Raw genomic sequence first — 17199 nt, forward strand, 5'->3', positions numbered from 1 at the left:
GCAGGAGAATTGCTTGAACCCAGGAGGTGGAGGTTGCAGCGAGCTGAGATTGCGCCATTTACTCCAGCCTGGGCAACAAGAGCAAAACTCTGTCTCAAAACAAAACAACACAAGCTCAAGTTTTGGTCTTACAGATTGAAATGAATCTGACCCACAGCTGCCCATCAATGTGGCTGAGTCATGGTCTGACTGGTCACGATCTCTGGCAAGTTGCTTAAGCTCCCAGAGTTATCTCCTTATCTGTAGCATAGGAGGGCCTGTGCCATCCTTACAGGGGTGCTGGTGGTCTAAAGGAGATAACAAATGGTTAGTGCATTGCACACAGCTTCAGTGTATTAGGAATTCCAAAAAAACTCAAGCTGTCAGTCCTGGTCACCAAAGAGAACCAAGAGAGAAGCTGAGAGCAATGCCGACAGAGGTGGTAATGAATGGAGTTCTCTCAGGCAAATACATTGTCCTAATAGTGCTGGGACGGATTTGTGAAGAAATCAAAACTTCCCATCACACCTACATGCACACACACCCTATTATAGAAATATAGGACATACGGTCAGACTGTGTAGATAATTGTCAAAAACCACAATTTTTGTTTTGTTTTGTTTTTTTGACACGGGGTCTCACTCTGTCACCCAGGCTGAAGTGCAGTGGCACAATCTCAGCTCACTGCAGCCTCAAACTCCCATCTTAGCCTCCTGAGTAGCTGAGACTATAGGTGTGTGCCACCACACCCGGCTAATTTTTGTATTTTTTGTAAAGAAGGGGTTTCACCATGTTGCCCAGGCTGGTCTCGAACTCCTGAGCTCAAGCAATCCACCTGCCTCGGCCTCCCAAAGTGCTGGGATTACAGGCATCCCAAATTTTTTAAAAAAGAAAAAGAATTATCACCATGCTGGGCATTATAACACTAATCGCATATTTATGTTGAATTTTTCAGCTTTTTATTATATCATTGCAACTCCATGAGTCATTTGCATTCTTTCCTGTTTTTCTCTCTCTCCTAAGCCACCCATTTTTTTTCTGTTTGATTTTTTTTTTTTTTTTTTTTGAGACAGGATCTGGCTCTGTCACCCAGGCTGGAGTGCAGTGGCGTAATCTCAGCTCACTGCAGCCTCCTCCTCAAGCCATCCTCCCACCTCAGCCTCCTGTGTAGCTGGGACTACAGGCACGGGCCACCACACCCGGCTAATTTTTGTATTTTCTGTAGAGATGGGGTTTTGTTGTGTTGACCAAGCTGATCTCAAACTCCTGGGCTCACAAGGTCCACCCACCTCAGCCTCCCAAAGTGCTGGGATTACAGGAGTGACCCACTGCACCTGGCTTTCTACTGGATTTTTAACATAGATTAAAAAGAGATTTTTAACATAGATTGAAAATTTAAAAAAAAAATAAAAAAATACAGAAGGAGCAAGATTGAAATTTAAAAAAAGAAGAAGAAGAAGAAAAAGAAGGCCAGGCGCAGTGGCTCACGCCTGTAATCCCAGCATTTCAGGAAGCCAAGGTAGGCAGATCACTTGGGGTCAGGAGTTCAAGACCAGCTTGGCCAACATGGTGAAATCCCATCTCTACTAAAAATACAAAACTTAGCCAGGCGTAGTAACACAAGCCTGTAATCCCAGCTACTCAGGTGACTGAGGCAGGAAAATCACTTGAACCCGGGAGGCGGAAGTTGTAATGATCAGAGATTGTGCTACTGCACTCCAGCCTGGGCAACAGAGTGAGACTCCAACTCCCCAAAAAATAAATAAATTAAAATTTTTAAATTTTAAAAAGAGACTGGCTGACATATGTCATAGCTTCATATGGCCAGGTGTGACTACAGGTATGCCCAGCAGGCCACGGTGGGTGAGGAGGGCAGCAGGATGCTCTATAGCCTCGCTTCTCATGCCATAATGTGCAGAATCCCTGGGCTGGTTTTTTGGGGGGTTTTTTTGTTTGTTTATTTGTTTGTTTGTTTGTTTTGAGACTGGATCTTACTCTGTCGCCCAGGGTGAAGTGCAGTGATGCAATCATAGCTCACTGCACACATAAGTCTTGTTAAAAAGCAGACCTGGGGGTAGGGTGTGAATTTGTGCACTTCTAACAAGCATGTAGGTGATATCCACCATGCTGGTTCAATGACTACACTATGAGTAGCAAAGATAGGAAGGGCATATGGGCTCTGGACTCAGAGAAACCAAGAGTGGAATCTCCATTCCTACCTCTTTCCAGCTCCAGTGTAACCTGGGAAACATAAGCTTCCTTCTCTGTAAGATCAGGTATCAGGTTGGTGCAAAAGTAATTGCAGTTTTACCTTCAATGGCAAAAACCGCAATTACTTCTGCGCCAACCTAAGAACTACCTACCTCACACAGTGGTCATGTGGATTACAGATAAATATAGACAGTGCTTAGAATGTAACAATTTCTCAATAAATACACATTATTATATTAACTATTGTTTTACAGATAGACGAGCTGAGACTCACCTTTCCCAAGTGGCTCAGACACCTGTAGCCTTAGAAATAACCACAGTGCACTGTCTGAACAAGGGAACACGTGTTTTGTGCTGCTTTATTACCTGAGTAAGGCTTATCATCTTTTTTTTGTGATCATAAATGCATCTCAGCGTATTTAGGAAATACAATGACAAAGAGGAAAATAAAGAGAAAGCGGAGAGTCACCACTGGGTGCGGTGACTCATGCCTGAAATCCCAGCACTTTGGGAGGCCAACGTGGGCAGATCACCTGAGGTCAGGAGTTCGAGACCAGCCTCGCCAACACGGCGAAACCCCATCTCTTCTAAAAATACAAGAATTAGCCTGGTGTGGTAATGGATGCCTGTAATCCCAGCTACTTGGGAGGCTGAGGCAGGAGAATCTCTTGAACCAGGGAGGCAGAGGTTGCAGTGAGACAAGATCGCGCCACTGCACTCTAGCCTGGGTGACAGAGCAACACTCCATCTCAAAAAAAAAAATGAAAATGAAAACCCTGAGTCCCACGACCAGAGAGAGTCCTTGATCACATTTTGGCATATCTCCTTTGAGTCTCTGTTGATAGGACTACAAAGATAGGGCTACATTAAGATCTTACTGTTGATGACTTGCTTCCCGCTTTTTTTTTTCACTTACTATTATATCATAAGCATTTTCCCATTTCATTAAATGTTTTTCAAAACATCCTGTTCGGTGCCTGTTTGGCATTCCAACATCAGAATGCTGGCTTAGTTGTCCACGCGGGGAGAAGCTCAAAGGAGTCCTGTGCACTTTCTCTCTCTCTCTCTCCCTCTCTCTCTCTCTCTCCCTCCCTCCCTCCCTCCTTATGTCCAGTGTCTGGGCTAGAAGCAAAGCCAGCAGGCAGAGGAGGAGGGAGGCCCCACATGTGTGAGACCCTGGCAGCACAAGACTCTCCCTAGCTCAGCTCAATAGTCCGAGGAACCTGGAAAATTTCAATAGAAGAATTTTGTGGACCTCATCGTTGAAAGACTTCTTGCACTCCCTGCAAATAACGCATTTAAATTTGCACAGAATGTACAGTGTATCTTATTTGCCATCTTAACTGTTTCCTGTCTGCATCTTTCATTTATTGCTGATGGACCACAGTCTTGGAACTTTGCCTTGTCCTGGAGCCTATGGCAAATGTGTCAGACAGCATTACCTTGATGGTCCATCGCCCTGTGGACATGCTGGACAAGGAGGGTGGTTGTAGCCTGGAGTATCAGTACAGCCCATATCATGGCTATATGGGATTCCAAAGTAGTAATCAAAACCTGGAATAGAAGCAACTGGTTAGCACCCCCACGTGGCTGCGACTCCATACGCTTGCCTTCATACACCCATGACAAAAATGTAATTTCCTATGATTTAATACTGCAGTGCTATAGAGTGTGTAATTATAAGAGGATTTGATTAATATCCCTTTGTAGTATGCATAGAAAATCAGTTTGCTGGGTTCTGGCTGTTAGATTAGATTTGCAAAACATCTTGTGATTAGAATTAACCCAGTTTGGGAGGAAGTGGAGAGAATTATTGAATGCCTAACATCTTCAATGAAATTATGGACATACTCAGTATTTGGTGAAAACCTACTATACACATGACACTTTAAGGGAAAAACAAAAACAGTTGTTCTTAGCTGCCACAACCACAGAGAAAAAAAAATTATCAAAAAATTTTTAGAAAGAATAAATTCTGCCTTCAAGAGACTTTTCATGTGAGGAGAAAATAAGATATAAATATTAAGCAACAAGAGATGAATAGGTGAGCCAACAAGAGTGATCAGAGGAAGTTACCCCCGATAGAGGTGGTGGGATGGGGATGGGGCAGGAATCTCAAAATGCTCCTTGAAAGATACTGCCTTTCAGCTGGGACTCAAAAGGCTGGCAGAATTTGGGCTTGGAGTGCTGGAGTGAAGGTGAGGGATGGGTGTGGGCACTAAAACCCAAAGCCTTTGTGTGAAGTTTTCTTCTGAGTTCCTCCTTCATTCTCTCTTCTCCAGCCCAAGCTTTATTTTTTTATTTTTTTATTTTTATTTTTTATTTTTTATTTATTTATTTATTTTTTTTGAGACGGAGTCTCGCTCTGTCGCCCAGGCTGGAGTGCAGTGAGGAAATCTCGGCTCAGTGCAAGCTCCGCCTCCCAGGTTCACGCCATTCTCCTGCCTCAGCCTCCTGAGTAGCTGGGACTACAGGCGCCCGCCACCACGCCCGGCTAATTTTTTGTATTTTTAGTAGAGATGGGTTTTCACCGTGTTAGCCAGGATGGTCTCGATCTCCTGACCTCGTGATACACCCACCTCAGCCTCCCAAAGTGCTGGGATTACAGGTGTGAGCCACCGCGCCCAGCCCAGCCCAAGCTTTTAATCAAAAGCTATAGCTGTATATGCAGCTAGAATGCAAAAATTCTCCAGAAAAAGGAAACCTTCTCCAATTACCCAGGTAACTGCTTCAGCTCTCTTTATTTCCTAGAGGTAGACAGAACTCAAATCTCACAAAGAATTGCTGTTTCTCATTAGCCTCAAATTCCAGGCCCAGGAACAGGGAGAGCTGTGTTTTCAGCTTCAACTCCTGCCCCTCCAAATGCTTTTTGGCCCTCTCTATAAGCACACTTCCTAAAAGAAGCAAGCTCCCTTCAGTTCCCTGTGAGCCTCATGCCTTGGGGCCTCGGTGGCTTTGCCTGGAATTCTATGCTCTGTGTCTCTCACAGGTGAAACTGCATTAGCACTTCCCAGCCCAGTTGGAGTGTGAAGTTTCCTACAGAATTTCCCTGCTCTTCACTGCATCCCGCCTGCCACAGCCCTGCACTCAACCCATTCTCCTAGTTTATCCTACAGACTTTTATCATCTGGGTAATACCGTCTTTCCCATTAGTGATGCACTCCTCAAGTTAGACATTAGATCTTTGCCAACCCAAAGATGTAGAATATATGTAGAATATGTAGAATGTATGTAGAATAACTGGTAGATGTTTGTCATATTTTTTTTTCTTTTTGAGATGGAGTTTCACTCTGTCTCCCAGGCTGTAGTGCAGTGGCATGATCTCAGCTCACTGCAACCTCCACCTCCTGGGTTCAAGCGATTCTCGTGCTTCAGCCTCCCGAGTAGCTGGGACTACAGGCACCTGCCACCACGCCCAGCTAATTTTTGTATTTTTGTAGAGATGGGATTTCAGCATGTTGGCCAGGCTGGTTGCAAACTGCTGACCTCAAGTAATCCACCTGCCTCAGCCTCCCAAAGTGCTGGGATTATAGGCATGAGCCACCACGCCCAGCTTGTTTGTTGTATCTTTAAAAAATTAATACCTTCATGCTAACTTGGTTTGCACAAATGGATTTAGCTACCCCCTAGGTACACAACATAGCCCTGAAATGCTACTGCATCCGGTATCAGGATGACTCTCCACCAAGGAGAGCAAACTTTTGCCGGAAAGGGCCAAATAGTAAACATTTTAGGTTTTGTGGGTCAGATGATCTCTGTTAAGGCCACTCAACTCTGCCATTGTAGCGCAAACACACCTATAGACAATATGCACACAAATGACTTTACATATTGGCTGTTTTCTTTCTTTTTTTTTTTTTTTTTGAGATAGAGTTTCAGTTTTGTTGCCTAGGCTGGAGTGGCACAATCTCGACTCACTGCAACCTCCACCTCCTGGGTTCAAGCGGTTCCCCTGCCTCAGCCTCCCAAATAGCTGGGATTACAGGCATGCACGACCGTGCCGAGCTAATTTTTTATTTTTTTTAGTAGAGACAGGGGTTCACCATGTTGGCTGATCTCAAACTCCTGGCCTCAGGTGATCCACCCACCTCGGCCTCCGAAAGTGCTGGGATTACAGGCGTGAGCCACCATGCTTGGCCTTGCTGTTTTCTAATAGAATTTTATTTACAAAAACAGCTAGCATACTGGATTTGGACCACAGGTCTATGCCAACCACTGATCTAAATCACAGGCATCCTCATACCCCAGTGTTAGAAAGACTTCATTGTGTTTGCAGGAGCCCTGACCTGAGGAACAGCCCAGGGCAGCAAGAGGAGCCCGGGTGCTTAGAAGGAATGTGTAAGTGTGCTTGGCATAACCCAGGGCATGTGAAGTTTTTTTCTGACTTCCTCCTTCATTCTATCTCTTCTCCAACCCAAGCTTTTAATCAAAAGATTAACTGGGCGTGGTGTCGGGCACCTGTAGTCCCAGCTACTTGGGAGGCTGAGGCATGAGAATCACTTGAACCTGGGAGGCGGAGGTTGCAGTGAGCCGAGATCATGCCACTGCACTCCAGCCTGGGAGACAGAGTGAGATGGGGAATCAGGACAGTGCACCACAGAGAGGACGTAAGAGGCAGGAGAGAAAAGGAGTGAACTTGGAAATAAGCATGAAGAAACCTCAGAGTGTCCATTCCAGAAGGCTTTTTGGAATTGTCTGGTTTAAAGAGCAAATAGGTAGGAGGTACTCTTTCTTCCCACTTCCCACACCCACAGCAGACACCAGATCCATCATGGTACCACTTCCTGCTGCATAGGAGCTGGTCTCAGTATCACCTCACCACAGGAATATGCCCTGAAGGTGCCAACACCTGATCTGGTGTTGTCAAGTTCTCAATTGTCAAGTGAGAAAACTGAAGACCAAGGAAGAAATAAGTTCTGGAGTAATTTTTAGTGAGTGCAAAAGCCAGGTCTTCACTTCTCCCATCTGCCATTTTTTTAAAGCACATATGGATGATGCCATGAATGCCCACCCAGAAAAAGGGGGTCAAGGGAGGAGAGGGAGAGGAATGAGCATCAAAGGGGAGGTAAGAGTTGAAGAAGATGTCAGCCAATGGGGTTACTGACCAGTGGGTCCCTGCTGAAGGCTGGCTCCAGGCCAACCCTCTGAAAGTCATTCTCCAAATGCAAAAAACTTCCAATGCAAACCTTCCGCCAGGTCTAGCACAGAACAATTCAGCCATTTTCCACAGAGATAGGGAGAGATACTGGGGCAGGGGAGGGGAGAAGTCTGCAAAATAGTCAGAGAATCACATTTGCTTATAAAACGGCAGAAGAGGAAGAGGCCAGGGACAGGAGAAGCCACCAAAGCTGAGATCATGGTAAACTGCCTTTAAGAGAAAGTCCATGGCTTCCTATAGGAAATGGAAAAGGTCAGTGGCATGAATTGCAACTTTGAAAAACCATCAATAATTCAGTGAATTGGACGTTTGGAGAATCCGCCCTTCAGCAAAGTGATTTTCAGAGAACCAGCTTTGGCAGCTTGATCTTGGCCTTACTTCCCCAAGGCCAGAGGGTGAGGAAGCAAAGGCTGCAGGAAGAGGCCAAGAGGCAGCATCTCCTGTTTGGGTCTATGGCCAGGTTTCCTGCTTCGGTGAACCCATCAGTCAATTTTTACTTCTTCCCAGATTAGCCATGTCTGGACCTCATGGGGCAGAATGTTCCCTGAGGTGTAAAGAACTGAGAAATGGCAAAAAAGCTGATGGGCCTGTGATGGGGCAGCTGGAAGGGCAAACAGGCACCAAGGAAGGACAGCCAAGGAAGATGCCAGCAAGTGGGATGTAAGGTCCCGGAGAGCCCTGGCACCCCAAATGCACCCAAATGACCTTTTGAACAAAGATGTCCTAACTTAGCTTTGCCCCCAGAGACAGGATGGCTTAGCTGTTCATGGAGTCTTACACAGAGACCTTTATTTTCTGTTTCCCAGGTAACAAATCCCCAAAGGAATTCTTACCACGGAAGTTGGGGTGATAAGAGCCGTGGTGTCCAAGATGCCATTTGCCTGTAGAAAAACATAAGAGAGATTTTCAGAGGAATCCCCGTAGAGGTACCACAGCCCCCTGAGGAGCTGATCACACACTCAGCTCTCCATTGACTTGGCTTCGCCTTGCACTGCGGACGAGCAAAAAGAAGCTGCAATGCGGTGTACAAGCCAGGCTTTGCTCTCTGGGGCCAAGATGGTGTCCACAGGGACACATAAAGGATGACTCCAGACTCACACGGGAAACCACATTGAAAGGGGAAGACAGCCCATCACCAGGAGCCCAGAGAAGCCTGAGCCTCTGCCCCTCAAAGAGGGCTCTGCAGACACAGCAACTCCACATGGGCCATCACCCCTTTCACTTTGCCCTCCCGCGCTGGGGCCCTGCAAAGGCCCCAGGCAGCCCAGGGTGCAGGTGCACCGCCCCACGTCGTCTCAGAAATGTCCGCTTCCTGCCTGGTTTCATCATCTTCCTCTCTGGCCAACATCAGCAGCCTGCAGTTCAAGCAACGAGACACCTACGGGGCAGCAAATGAGGAAACTCAGACGCCCTGCTGCTCCTTGGTCTGCAAATGCGTTCAATCTGGGGGAATAATTGGGCAATGTGTGGCAAGAGCTCTGACAGTGTCAGAACTCTCTGATCTGCTCTTCCGCTCTGAGGAGTAGACCCCAGGGACGTCACCCCCATGGTGAGGGGGCAAAAAAAAGAATGTGGTACAAAGATCGAGACGCTGGCAGCATTAAACCGCTCAAACGAGAGAGATTAATGGGCAACCACAGGAGAATGTCTAAGTACATTATTTGATGTGGCCTCAATAAGACACTATCAAACTATTTTTTCAAGACAAATGCATGTAGCAAAAATTAAGAATCGGTGAAGCTGGATGAAGGGCCTTTGGGAGTCCATTATTCCCTCCCTGCAACTGCTCTATGGGATTGAAAAAAAAAGATTAATAAAAAATTGAGAGAAATGGGCTCTCAATTTCTCTTAATTGAGTGGCTCATGTCTGTAATCCCAGCACTTTGGGAGGCTGAGGCAGGTAGATCACATGAGGCCAGGAGTTTGAGACTAGCCTGGGCAACGTGGCAAAACCTTATCTCTACTAAAAATACAATAATTAGCCAGGTGTGGTGGTGCACGCCTGTAATCCCAACTACTCGGGAGGCTGAGGCAGGAGAATCACTTGAACCTGGGAGGCGGGGGTTGTAGTGAGCAGAGATTGAGCCACTGTACTCCAGCCTGGGCGACAGAGTAAGACTTTGTCTCAAATAAACAAAAAAAATTGAGAGAAATGTATTAAGCATTATGTGAAACATTTGGATTAAACATTACATGGGAACATATTATATTAAACTTACGAAAAGTATTATTTAATCATAAAAATTATAATATATAAAATTATATTACATGGAAACATAGAATAATGTGAAAGGGGGAAAAGTGGAGCCCAGTGGTATTCGCACAGCTAGGCAACACATAAACATGGACCAAGATTAGAAGCAAACTGTGAGTGTTGTAAATGGATCTGATATTCCTTTGGCAGGTCTTTAATTTTTCCTAAAAGTGTACTTTAGTTCATAATTTCAACAGCTGGATATGCTTAAATATCCTGTCCAGGACGTGCAAAAGGTGTCATGAGTGGTGAGGGGGTGAGGAATGGCAGCTAAACAGTCAAGCTGCAAACAGTTGCTTACTAGGAGTTTAAAGGCATGAAGACGGAGGGGCCGGTGAGGTCAAATCCAGCTCCAGAAGAAGCCAGCCCCACTTCTGCAGCACAGGGGCTGAGTCTGGGACAGCCCTGGGACCAAACCCTTCCTGGCTATGAGGTTTATTATTTATTTGCTTATCTGTAGATACAGAGTCTCAGTATGGTGCTCAGGCTGGTCTCGATCTCCTGGGCTCAAGGGATCCTCCCACCTCAGCCTTCCATAGTGCTGGGATTACAGGCGTGAGCCACTTCGTTCAGCTGGCTGTGAGGTTTACATGGACGCATGTAACTGGCCTAGTAAGGAGAGTCAGCCCACAGTGGCAGTTTCACAAATGGTGTCTTGGTGTTGATGTTGTTAACATAATGACTCCTTGGGGTGTGGGAAGAAAGGGATTGGAAAAAGAGAAGTGGGGGACCTTAATTGGTCTCTCCTACAGCCTGGGACTTACCCCTTCTGGGACAAAGAATGCCGCACTCCAGGTTGAGCTTCCATAAAGGGATATCAGGCTCTTTAACCCAGAGTGGGATAAAAGGGCCAATAGCAGAGGCACCAGCCCTGGGTCTGGGTAGAACAACCTCCCACAGGTTCACACGGTTCAGACACCCAAGGCATGCCCACAGGGCCACCCGCTTGTGGTCGCACCCTCCCTCCCTTGCAATTTCCTGTATGGTGGAGGAGTCAGGGATCCCAAGAGGTCCAGCTCTTTGAGAGTTAGACTAACAAATGCAGGCAGCTGAGGATACTTCTGGGAATACTGGGTTGTCTTGGCTCCTGGAGGGGAGAAGGGCAGTGAGGCAGAGCCTCAGGGCAAGACTGGGAACAGATACACCGGCCTAGACCTGGCCTCCACCCCTCCAGGTTAGGCAGCTTCTCTTCACCGGTCTGAAACTCAGTTCTCTTGCCAATACAATAATCATCTTCATGCCAATAAACAGCCCAGTGCCTAGCACATAATAAATGCTGAGTAAGAGATGCCTAAAAAAATGTTTCTAAAGGAGAGGAAGTCATTGGACAATGTGGCAGACATTGCTGGTCTCCCAGCGATGCCCATGTCCCCGTGTATCCTGCTAATAGAACTGTGGTTTTGTTCAAAGGGAGAGAGATTACCATGCCCAAGTTCAAGTCAGTCACTGCAATGCTGTCCCCAGTTTCTCAGTCTGGGAGTGCAGCAGTGAGGCGTGGCCAAAAGACCCAGCTCTGGCCAATAAGATATAAGTGCAATTCTTGGGGTGCAGGTGGAGCTGAGCCACCTCCCTTCTCTTCTTCCTTCCTTGAGCCAAATCATGGTTCAGGGGCCTAAAGTCGCTGGATGGCAGTCACGAGGCAGTGAGCATGAGGACAAACACCAAACACCAACATGCTAAGGATGGCAGAGCAGAAAGATCGAGTGAGAGCACCTGGCTCCCGGCAGCATCTTTGAAAAGCTGAATTAATGAAAGCAACCACTTACCACGAAACTTGCTATAATGGGAGGAAAACAGCTCCATGTATGTTTTAATTCACTGTTAGGTCTTTTCAGTTCCTTATAGCTGACAGCATCCCCAACTCACACAGCAAGACATGAACAGGAAAGCAGACAGGCAGTATGTTGGGAATTTGCAAACACAAGGCAGCTGCCACTGCAGTAAATGCAACAGGCAGACGGGGCCCAGAGTTACCTATCATCCCAGTGACGTAACCCGCCTGCTGCAGCACCTCTGCCAAGGTGGTCTCGTTGAGCGGAAGGCCTCCCACAGAGGTGACTGCAAAGTTGCGCGTGACTCCATTGCGAAGGCCAAGTCGTCCAGTGAGCAGGGAAGCCCGGGAGGGTGAGCAGGTGGAGGCAGCTGCATGGAAATCCACAAACCTGCAGGGAAAGGACAGTGGTCAGGACTGCACCAACCACAGGAAGCCAGAGTAAAAGAAAAGGCAGTGCCCACTCAGTTCCTGTGATTTCAGTGCTCAAAGATCACCCAGTCATGGAACAAGTCAGGAAACGGGATTTCTGGCCGGGCGCGGTGGCTCACCCCTGTAATCCCAACACTTTGAGAGGCCGAGGTGGGAGGATCACCTGAGGTCAGGAGTTCAAGACCAGCCTGGCCAACATGGTGAAACCCCGTCTCTACTAAAAATATAAAAATTAGCTGGGCGCAGTCACGTGCGCCTGTAGTCCCAGCTACTCAGGAGGCTGAGACAGGAGAATCGCTTGAACCTGGGAGGTGGAGGTTGTGGTGAGCCAAGATCACGCCACTGCACTCCAGCCTGGGTGACAGGAGCGAGACTCCATCTCAAAAAAGAAAACAAAACAAAACAAAAAAAGGAAACAGGATTTCTGGGTTTCAGGAAAATGAAACCCAGAGAGGTAACACAAATAGTCCAAGTTTCCACAACTCATTCAAATAGATTTAATCCAACAAATTCAATCTTATTTATTCAAAGATTCCACATTTCAAATGTGCCTACTTACTAACATTGTATTTGTTTAATCCCAAAATCAATACTTGAGGTGATTTAGGGTCATTTGCAGATATAGGCAGACCTGCAAAAAGTCTGAGTAGCTTTGGCGCACGCATTCTCAGTGGAGGCTGAACAAGGTGACCCTCTCCCTTCTGGTTTCAGCTCTCATATCACACTGTAAACAAATGTCCTCACAGTCTATTTAGAGCCACGGCTTTTGCATTTTTGTGTTTTGTGTCGGTGGTTTCACTGTGGAAAATGGCCCCCAGATGTAGTGCCTAAGTGCTGTGTAGTGTTCCTAAGCACTCAAAGGCTTTGATGTGCCTTATAGAGAAAATGTATGTGTTAGGACCGGGTGCGGTGGCTCACGCCTGTAATCCCAACACTTTGGGAGGCCGAGGCGGGTGGATCACTTGAGGTCAGGAGTTCAAGATCAGCCTGGTCAACATGGTGAAACCCTGGCTCTACCAATAATATTTTTTAAAAAATTAGCCGGGTGTGGTGGCAGGTGCCTGTAACCCCAGCTACTTGGGAGGCCAAGGCAAGAGAATCGCTTCAACCCAGGAGGTGGACGTTGCAGTGAGCCGAGATCGCACCACTGCACTCCAGCCTGGGTGACAGAGCAAGACTCCATCTCAAAAAAAAAAAAAAAAAAAAATATATATATATATATATGTATGTATATGTATATATATATATGTATGTATATGTGTATATATATATATGTATGTATATGTGTATATATATGTATATATATGTATATAAAATAAGGTATCTTTACACAGCAGCATTCATAAAATACAGTTATGTATTAATTTGATTAGTGAATGAAAATGTTGTGACCAGATGCCCACAGGAAGCTAACTCCATATTTTCCCTAGGAACAAAAGAGTCAGTATTCCCCAATTCAGTACTCATGGTGGCTTGATAGAACATAACTATTATCAATAACAAGAATTGACTGAGGTCGGGCGCAGTGGTTCACTCCTTTAATCCCAGCACTTTGGGAGGCTGAGGCAGGTCGATCACCTGAGGTCAGGAGTTGGAGGCCAGCCTGGCCAACATGGCGAAACCCCGTCTCTACTAAAAATACAAAAAATCAGCCAGGCATGGTGGTGCATGCCTGTAACCCCAGCTACTTGGGAGGCTGAGGTAGGAGAATTGCTTGAACCCAGGGGTTGGAGGTTACAGTGAGCCAAGATCACGTCACTGCACTCCAGTATGGACAACAGAGCAAGACTCTGTATCAAAAAATTTAAAAAAAGAATTGACTGAATCTATTACCTATTACTGTACGCCCAGTCCTTTTTTAGACATTGTTGAGAAATACAAAAGAATTCTAGCCGTTATCCTACCCTCAAGGAACATGCAGAAACAAGACATTGAGTGACAAGACGTGAGCAAATTTAAGTCACAACAATGCACAATGGTATGTAACTAAGACCCCAAATAGATGGATAGAGCCACAGAAAATGGAGATAAGGAACCCTCTAGGATTGAGATCCGGAGAAAGAACTGGATGATGGTCCAAGGTTTAGAGAAATCTCCATAGAGAAAGTGGCACAGAGGTTGGAATCAATCTTAAAGATGGGACTGTTATGAACACTTCAAAATGCACAAGGACAGGCACTCCTGGTGGAGGAATAGCACGATATTCTTATTTTTGCAAAAAGAAACACTGAAAGGATACACCAGAAGCTAATAAAAGAATGGTTTCCCACAAGGGGAGGGAGAAACAGTATGTGGAGGGGGAAAGCAAGATTCTCTGGACTATGTTGTTATACGGTTTGACTTTTGCACCTTGTAAACGTTTGACATGGCCAAAAAGTAGAATTAAACCACAAGGGAAAAAACAAGCAGACCCTATGATTAAAAAAAAAAAACAAAAAACGCTGAAACAAATAAATCCAATCATATAATAAACAGTAATATGACCACACAGAGGAAAGAATCATTTCAAGTAATATTAGCACCCAGTGTTCTGGCTGTACGACATTAATGGGATATAATCTAAGGACAAAGAGAACCACAAAAAAAAAGCTTAAACTTCACCCAGTAGCTGTTCCATTGGTGACAATACTGGGTTCAGGATTTTGAAACTATTTTATGTGATATGGTAGAGTAAAGCAAACAAGTAATTATATTAATGTTCCTAATCAGGAACTGAGATTTCCAGGGTAAAAGGTAAAGATATAAAATAAAAGAAGATAATAAAAAACCTATAATGTTAAAATTAATATAGAAGTCATTATGAACTCATGCTTTTTAAAAATATAGATCTCCTAGCTGCTATCTGCTGAAAGGGCCTAGAATCATTGACACGCCTGTAGCAATGAGGACGCTACACCTCTATCTTTGTTTTAAACACCACCCTGCAATAAAAGGAATCGGCTCTCCTTGGAGAAATAGTTAATTCCAGATTTGAGGGAGGAGAAGTACCAGGGGAGTCTGGGACATCTGCTTGTGCCAGGAAGCAAAGACCCAACAGCCAACTTCGAGGGTCTCCTCCTGGCCAAACTTGGGACAATGTGGGCATCAAAAAACAATTAGGCCTGGCATGGTGGTTCACACCTGTAATCCCAGCACTTTGGGAGGCTGAGGCAGGTGGATCACTTGAGGCCAGGAGTTTGAGACCAGCCTGGCCAACATGGCGAAACTCCGTCTCTACTAAAAATACAAAAAAATAGCCGGACATGGTGGAACATGCCTGTGATTCCAGCTACTCAGGAGGCTGAAGCATGAGAACCGCTTGAACCTGGGAGGCAGAGGTTGCAGTGAGCCGAGATTGCACCACTGTACTCCAGCTTGGGAGACAGAGCAAGACTCAGTCACACACGCACACACAAAAAGAACAGTTAGTGTATTTGATTGTAAGCCATGAATAAATAAAAATCCATTAGTCCATACTGACACTCAGAAAAATTCATTTACCACCATTAGGAAAGAATGCTATGCCAACTCCACACCCTAAAAATTCATAATTAAACATTCATCTTGACACTTTAGAAGGACCATAGTCATCACTAGGTGATGAGGGAAAGCACTCCTTTTCAGAAGCATGCCAGGCAGTCGGACGCAGGGAAGGGATGGCAGGCTCAGGAAATCGCCATTTTTGCAACCCCACCTCCACCTCACCCAACCCTCATCTATTTTTTTTTTTCTTTTAGGGCAGCCAAATCAACCCATCCCCCAGCTAATAACTGATGATCAGTGGATGTGTTGGGAGTGGTTGTTCAGAGTGTCAACCGCGGAGCATCATAAATTGGACAGAGCTGGAGATCCCTACCTTATAAAATGATTAGTTTAGTGTCACGCACAACGGGTACCCTGACCTCATACATCTCCTGATGGGATGCAAGATGAAGTTCATAAAATCAAGGATTCTTGCCAAAAGCATTTACCCTGAATCTAATCAAACCTCTAGATCTAATTTCCAGGTTACAGGAAATACAGCTCAAATTAAAAAACAAATTAAATGACACCACAAGGAAGTAATTTAACAAACCAGTATCTTGATATTCTACAAGAAAACTGGTCTAGTCTCTTCAAAAAGTCGGTATCATGGGATAAAATGGGATTGGGGTGGGTAGTAACCTACATTAAAGGACATTAAAGAGACAAAACCAAATGTAATATGTGATCCTTGATTGGCCTGCAGTTCAAATAAACTAACAACACGTTTTGGGATAATTAAGGGCATTTTAATACAGACCCAATGTAAGATATCAGGGAATTTTTTTTTTCATTTTCTGAGTATCATAACAGTATTATAGGCATATGGAAGAATATTATTCCTCTTTTTTATTTTTTTATTTTAATTTTTATTTATTTTTCTCTTGTTGAGACACAGTCTCGCTCTGTCGCCCAGGCTAGAGTGCAGTGGTGCGATCTCGGCTCACTGCAACCTCCACCTCCCAGGTTTAAGCGATTCTTCTGCCTCAGCCTCCCGACTGAGAGCTGTAGCTGGGACTACAGGCACGCGCCACCACGCCCGGCTACAAAGTGGCTAATTTTATGTTACGTATATATCACTTCATTTAAAAAAAAAAATCCTACAGACTGAGAGGAGAATGATCAAAGAGAATCTCTTAGGCAGGGGCCTTGGCCCATTAAGCCGGCTGTCAGGAGGTCTTCAGGAGAGAAAGCTGCTGATTTATAACAAAGGGATTCATTTATCATTTCACTCATTCCAAAAATATTTACTGAGCAGCAACAGTTACTAGGGGCAGACCCTGTAATCCATGTTAAGGAAGCAAAGAAACGGTCCCTATACTCAATGACCTTCCGGTTTCGTTTTCAAACGAAAGTCCAAGGAGGTCATTTCCATTTCACAACGAATAGTTATAACCATTTTTTTAGCTTGAACTATGAAAAGGGCGCTTTACATGTGCTAAGTCATTTAATGGCATTAAATGCCCCTCCTGGGAGAGCCCTAGGATGGGCTTATATAAGGATTCCCATATATAGATGAAGAAACTGAGGCAGGGGGAGGTTAAAGACCTTGCCTCACACTGCTGGAAGGGGTAGAGCCACAGTTTGTACCCAGGCAAATCCAGTCCATGCTCCTGGCCGTGGCACTATGCAGTCAGGTATCCAAGGGCACACCCTGGGACTCAGGCCTGTCTGATTCCAAATCCTATGCAGGTGCCATTAAACCATGCTGCCTCTATTAAGAACTCCAGAAGCTTGTCTTGAAAGTTGAAGGGAAGGGGCGGGGAGACTCGCCCACTCCACAGCCAGTCTTGGAAGGAGGAAACCCCCAAGAGATAAAGTGAAGTTTTAAAGCGGAGAGGAAAATGTGCCCAGTCCCCCTGGCCTAATGTAAGGGAGGAGAGAAAAATGAAC

At 45.4% G+C, this 17199-nt stretch overlaps 1 protein-coding gene across 11 annotated transcripts in view; it reads right to left on the reverse strand.

Annotated features, from left to right (window-relative positions):
- Positions 1-17199, reverse strand: part of ARSG (arylsulfatase G) — a 176380-nt gene that overhangs the window by 80228 nt on the left and 78953 nt on the right. For 10 of the 11 annotated variants that reach the window (XM_063617509.1, XM_063617505.1, XM_055243904.2 and 7 more), the window contains 3 exons: positions 11577-11764; positions 8182-8229; positions 3633-3744 (listed from right to left, as the gene is read on the reverse strand). In XM_063617509.1, coding sequence (XP_063473579.1) covers positions 3633-3744; positions 8182-8229; positions 11577-11764 — 348 coding nt within the window. The remainder of the gene's footprint in view (positions 1-3632; positions 3745-8181; positions 8230-11576; positions 11765-17199) is intronic. The other variant, XM_055243908.2, reaches the window with a different exon arrangement.

Source organism: Symphalangus syndactylus, chromosome 14 (genome assembly GCF_028878055.3).
Source record: "Symphalangus syndactylus isolate Jambi chromosome 14, NHGRI_mSymSyn1-v2.1_pri, whole genome shotgun sequence".
Taxonomy (NCBI): Eukaryota; Metazoa; Chordata; class Mammalia; order Primates; family Hylobatidae; genus Symphalangus; species Symphalangus syndactylus.